This window comes from Echinococcus granulosus (assembly GCF_000524195.1).
Source record: "Echinococcus granulosus chromosome Unknown EG_S00027, whole genome shotgun sequence".
Lineage (NCBI taxonomy): Eukaryota > Metazoa > Platyhelminthes > Cestoda > Cyclophyllidea > Taeniidae > Echinococcus > Echinococcus granulosus.
This window is the reverse complement of record NW_020170407.1, coordinates 590,806-596,700: the sequence shown is the minus strand read 5'-3', so window position 1 is coordinate 596,700 and position 5,895 is coordinate 590,806. Positions and strand designations below refer to the sequence as shown.

The 5,895-nt window shown below is 44.4% G+C and overlaps 2 protein-coding genes across 2 annotated transcripts; both read left to right on the top strand. All coding sequences in view use genetic code 11, as the record gives it.

The window, feature by feature from the left end:
* Positions 1 to 470: 470 nt before the first annotated feature.
* EGR_04402 (hypothetical protein) lies at positions 471 to 1,844 on the top strand (the record flags this gene model as incomplete). The annotated part of the gene is made up of 1 exon (XM_024493651.1): positions 471 to 1,844. The coding sequence occupies one exon, from the start codon at positions 471 to 473 to the stop codon at positions 1,842 to 1,844; it is 1,374 nt and encodes a 457-aa protein (XP_024351972.1).
* A 1,154-nt stretch (positions 1,845 to 2,998) lies between these two features.
* Positions 2,999 to 5,220, top strand: EGR_04401 (Nucleolar protein 56; the record flags this gene model as incomplete). Its single annotated transcript, XM_024493650.1, has 5 exons — positions 2,999 to 3,010; positions 3,373 to 3,866; positions 3,907 to 4,175; positions 4,216 to 4,739; positions 4,807 to 5,220. 5 exons carry the CDS (start codon positions 2,999 to 3,001, stop codon positions 5,218 to 5,220), a joined length of 1,713 nt encoding a protein of 570 aa, XP_024351971.1.
* Positions 5,221 to 5,895: the final 675 nt, after the last annotated feature.

The window sequence follows — 5,895 nt, the reverse complement described above, 5'->3', positions numbered from 1 at the left end:
TGTTCCGCACACGCTTCTACCTGTCCGTCTTCTGTCTCCTCGCCTTATGTTGTCTGCCACGAGTTTCGCCAGCTGGTTTCAACTGGGGTGCGTGGTCCGCCTGGCCAGTAGCCTGCTCCCAGACCTGTGGAGAGGGGCGACGCTGTAGAAACCGCCAGTGTCTAGATGGTTTTGGCGGTGTTCGCAATGTCTCGCAATGTGTTGGCAGTGGTGAGGAATGCATGACCTGTGTTATAAACAGCAAGTGCCCACGCCAACCCGACTGGAGTTCGTGGAGCCCCTGGAGTGACTGTTTTCTCAGCGAGTCGAAAAAGAAACCTAAACCGGATGCACAGGGCTGTCTACCAGGGACTAGGTTTCGTACAAGACTCTGCAACAATCCTCCACCTGAACTCGGTCCCAATGCCCTACAGTGCTCCGGGTTGAGCCGGGAAGTCAAATCCTGTCTCTATGGCTGTCATGACACCCAAATGGACGATTTTAATTTAAAAGCACGAGTTAAACAACAGGTGCAAAAAGATCATTTAGTTACTCGTGTACAAAGGAAATTCCCCAAGGATCATGCCGACGTTGTATTAGTTCGAACCGCGGGAGATAGTGCTTTGCTAGACTGTAATACAGAAGCCTATAGATTTGCGAAAGAGACGCTAGAGGAGAAGACAATAAGTCTGTCTCAAATTAATTTACCTACTCGGAAGGTGTCAATATTCTGGCAGCTTGGAGGCAGAACTATAGCCACTGGGAGCAATTACGTGACTACTAAAGAAAGACGTATTATTTTACCGATTAAGGAATTGGTAGATGAGGAGACGCAGTGGATATCAGGTCTGAAACGAACCTCTCCAGTAGTAGAAGGAACTAAGCTTCTCTTGTCTGGATTGAAACCCCATGATACGGGGTTATACACTTGTCATATCAAAATAGGCAGTGAAGAATGGTTGGCAACATTCTATTCCCTCATTGTTCTAGGTCAACAGTTTTCCGCACCGGCGCAGATGCCCTTCTACCTTCATTCAAACATTGGTGAGTGGAGTGCCTTCGAAAAGGGTCAAGTGCTATGGTACGATGCTGCAAGGATTCAGTGGAACCTCAATGGAGAACCCATATTCAACGATCTTGCTATCCGCCCCAAGGCGAGAATTAGACTCATTCCTCATTTGAGGAATGAGATGCAGGGTCATTGGGACTGCCATTTGATTGTACCAAGGCCAGACGCTCCTACCACTCAGGCTTCGAGGAACATAAGCTTCTCTGGTTGGTTTTTGATTAACTCTTTCTTCCTCCGTGTTACTTCCAGGCCTCCTAGTCTGTGGGAACTTGCAGCCCGACCTCCACGAGTTGCAAGGCTGCGATTGGTGGCATTAATCGTGACAGTAGCCAGTTTGGGACTACTCGTAGCTTTGATTTTAACGATATGGGCAGTGCAAAGATGGGTGCAAAGAACGCCAAGGTTGGATCAGTTGGAAAGTGCAGTGGAGGAGGTAATTGAAGATCGGACTCGTCTTTTTATCGGAGCCCAACAAAAGGCACGGCAAAGGAGACGACTGCTAATGCCGTTTGTGAGAGCAGAGATGAAGGAAATTGACAAAGTGCGGATGAAACCACCACCAGATGAATCAACGTCGACGTTGTTGACTTCTCCCGGTAATCAGCTGACCATAGATAGAGGAATAAGCGAAAATTTGCAAGTTTTAACACAACAGCTGGGTGATATTAACCAAGAGAAGGAGACGAAGGGAATAAAGGGATTCTTTCAGAAGCTAAAATTGGAGAAACAAAGAAATCAAGGAGACGAACCAAAAGCCAAGGAAGGAAACACTAGTGAGAGTGATTTGTCGGCGTAAACCAAAAAGATTAAATTTACAAGTTGAAATTATTTCTACCTGTTGGCCTAAGAAAAACATTGGGCTAAATTAAAGGCTATAACTTCATTTTGCGTCATAAATTTAAACCAAACCATGTTTTCTCTGACCAAATAACTGGTTCATAGGGGGTTGGAAACGACCACTGTGCTTGAAGTCCTTGTTTAGTTATGGACTCATCTATTTGAGCTCTTTACCCTGAGCGGGTTCTTCTTCCGATCAGTAAAAAATGAGCCTCGGGCCATGTTAACAGCTTTCCAGCTGTTCCGTACGCTATCAGTATACGTTTTTACCCACTACTTCGGTTTCTTAGAGCACCAAAATCAATTGTTCCCAAAGTTTAACAAATAGTCTCAAAAGCAGTGTTATTTTAAATAAAAGTGGACAGCCTATCCCGATCCTCGGTCGGAGAGTCTGCATTAAATTTTAATTTGCATATTGGATCAGTCACATTGCAGTTCCGCACTACGAACGAGCCGTAGGGCCATGCTAGCGGCCTCCCAGCCATTCTGTACGGCAGTATAGATCCTCAAGACTTCCCTGAACGCAGAGTGCATAACGATAGGGCAGAACATGTGCATATCCATGCGCATATTTAATGTACAGGGAAGGGAGAAGGGCTGGCAGCATAGTTCGGAGACCAGCCCACCCGGCGAGGTACAATGGCCAAGACATCAAGTGACCCTATGCAAAAACCGATGATTAAACAAACAACCAACGTATTCTATTAGGAGAACTTCTTTTTCCGCACGACTAGAGGGAGGATCCAGAGAGCTAAAGATTGGTCAAAATAAAAAGTGTACCAACAGATTTCTGCATTGATTAAGGGGTTGGTCATAAAACACAGAGAATTTACACACAGAACAAACATATTTTTAAGTTACAACATTAGCAATGCCACTAAATAAAGGAGTGAGTTTGAAATCTCCAGACATTTAGATGTACTTTAATTACTAAACTAGATTTAAATTAAAACTACCAGGAGTTTTGCAAAGGAAAGTCAGGTGTAGAATTTGAATAAAGTTGTTTAGAGAAAGGACTGATGATTAGTGCATTACTCAAGTGTAGGATGAGGCTTGTAGATCTCTTCCGTCGTTCTCATACTCTTAGAACACCCAAGTTGAATTGACTTCGTCATGTTTATTGGGGTAAGTGGGAAAAGCAAGTACAGAGTTTGAAGGTGTGGACACGGAACCGCTCTCCGGATTGCAAAACAATAACGCCTCAGCCACGAGGTTTGATTTGTATATCCTCCTCCTCTCTGAAAGGAAAGTTAAAACAGCATAACAATTACGCAAGCGTTGTAAAATTAAAAATAATGACCAAAATAACTGAGCCTTCTGAGCACTTAGAGATATTACAACTAACCATTTCCAAGGATTTATATTCGACTAAGAAATAAATGGTATAAGCATTAGCCGTCAGACTTTGTTTGAATCTGTCAAATCTAAAGGGGGAAGTATGAAGGTGGGCACATGTTCCGTTGCTTTAATAGAGATATCACATTTAGAGTAGGGTTTTGTTCCTTTTTGAACACGCATCTGGTTATGCCATTTTGGGCACAAAGTTGCATGAGCTATCTGCGGTTGTTGAGCGCTTGTCGGGAGTTTCTACTGACTATGATACATTTTCAGGCACCTTTAAACTGCGTGCATTTTCACCATTCACGTCAGCCGAAAACGCCTTGGAAAATTGTAACTCAGTTTCAGAGGGCATTGTTCATGATGATCTTCGAAATTTTCTCCTGTCAAATCTCAAGGGAGAAAAACCCGTACTTTTATGTGTTTCGGAGCACAAGCTGGCCGATGCTATTAAAGCGACTGAGACTGGATTACCTGGAACCGTCAAAATCTCCTCTGAATCGGCTGCCATTGATATTTATCGCGGAATCCGTGAGTTCTTCTCGAACTACATCGCTGAATTGACGCATTTCGCAGAATCCCAGGCTCAAGTCGGGCTAGGGCATAGCTACTCCCGTGCCAAAGTTAAATTCAATGTAAACAGGTTTGATGCCTGCTGAGATAGTAATTTTTTACCTTTTAAGAGATGATAATATGGTCATTCAGACAATCAGTTTACTCGACCAAATGGATAAGGATATTAACACCTTTTCTATGCGAATCAAGGAGTGGTTTTCATATCACTTTCCAGAATTGGCCAAAATTGTTCCAGAAAGCACCAACTACATCAAATTAGTCAACATAATCCGTAGCCGTGAAGACTTAACTGAAGATAAGCTGGGTCAGATTGAGAAAGTCATCCATGACCACGAAAAAGCAGTTGCGATTCTTGAAGTCGCTAAAACTTCAATGGGTAGGTCCTTCTTTTCTTTAGTTGAAGGTTTCTCTCCCAGGTTTCGATGTAACTGATCAGGATGTGGAAAATCTGTCTTCCTTTGCGAAAATCGTGCAAACTTTCATGGAGCGTCGCGCAAAAGCCTACGATTACCTTGTCAACAAGTTGACTGGTGTTGCTCCGAACCTCAACACTCTCATCGGCAGTCAAGTTGCTGCTCGTCTGATCTCCCACGCTGGTTCTCTGATAAATCTTTCAAAGTTCCCAGCTTCCACCATTCAAATTCTGGGTGCAGAGAAGGCTCTTTTCAGAGCGCTGCGAACCCGTGGTCGTACGCCCAAATACGGACTAATTTTCCACAGTTCCTACATCGGTCGCGCGGCGAAGGAGAACAAGGGCAGGATTTCGCGTTTTTTAGCAGCAAAATGTGCCCTCGCAACACGTATTGACTGCTTCAGTGATATTCTCTGCGATGTTTATGGACAGCACTTGAAGAAACAGGTTGAGGACCGGCTGAAGTACTTTGAGAGTGGTGTTATGCCAATAACGAATGCAGAGGCAATGGCGGCGGCCGTAAAGGAGGTGAGTTTTATCTGGTACACTGATTATACTTCACCCCGAATATACCATTTATTGTGAACGTTTCAAGGCCAATCGGGTTATTGGAAAGCTGAAGAAACGAGCCGTTGCCACGTTAAATGGGACAGCCTCACCGAATATCAATTGTTACACAAAGGATAATGGGAACGAGGCACAGCCAGTAGAAAAGAAGACGAAGAAAAAGAAGAGAAAGTCCGGGCTTGCCCAATTGGAGGAAACTGCTCAATACAAAGAAGTAGGAATTGAACAGACGAGGGAAGAGGTTGGGGAGAAGAAAAAGAAGAAACAAAAGCAGGTGGAAACTGTCGAGGATGTTAGGATGGATGGCGTCGTGGAGCCACCGCGAAAGAAAAAAAAGAAAAATGAGGCGGAGAATGGGGGTAGAGAAGAGAGCTTTGAAGCTGATGCCTCCATTGTTGTTGAGGGAAAGAAAAAGAAGAAAAAACATGAAATCGATGTGTAGTTCGTTCTCTGCATGTTTTACCATTTGTCTTTGACCACTGGGTGGGAGCATTTGCTCTGAATTGAAATTCTGTATATTTGTCCTTGTGCGCCCGTTATCGGTATGTCCAAATATAAAAGGTTCTCATAGTTTCTATTGGGGAAGTGGGAAGGGTTGATCGTAATTGATTGTGTTTTATCCTGTCTCGTAACTGCTTATCTGGGAATTTGGCTGCTCCCGAGGTTTTCGCTGTGAGAATAATTCGTCTTCGTTGGTACTAGTGCTCCCTAAGAAATGAATGTCCATCATAGGTTTGTTTATGAGCAGAATGCAGGAGTCAGGCACGAACAGAATGGTCATCACGGAGAAATCCCAGAGCCCAAATTGCAAGCCAGCCGGCCGCATCAGCGACCAAAGAGAATTAGGAAAGGGGTAGGGTGGTACTGCTATGCGTAACTTGAATGCCAAGATGGCGGTGGTGCTCGTAGCGGTAAAGGTCGATTGAGATCCATTACCACTCTCCATGTTCTGAGCACGTGAGTATTGACGCAAAAGGTAAACAAAGAGGGTGGTGTCAGTGCGTACGCACCTCACGGTTAGAGAGCGGAAACCGCGTAAGTGTAGGTGAGTTTGCGTGGGTACAGTAATCGGTTGATCCAACCCTTCGCCTTCAAGCAGTTATCAGCTAAGTTGCGG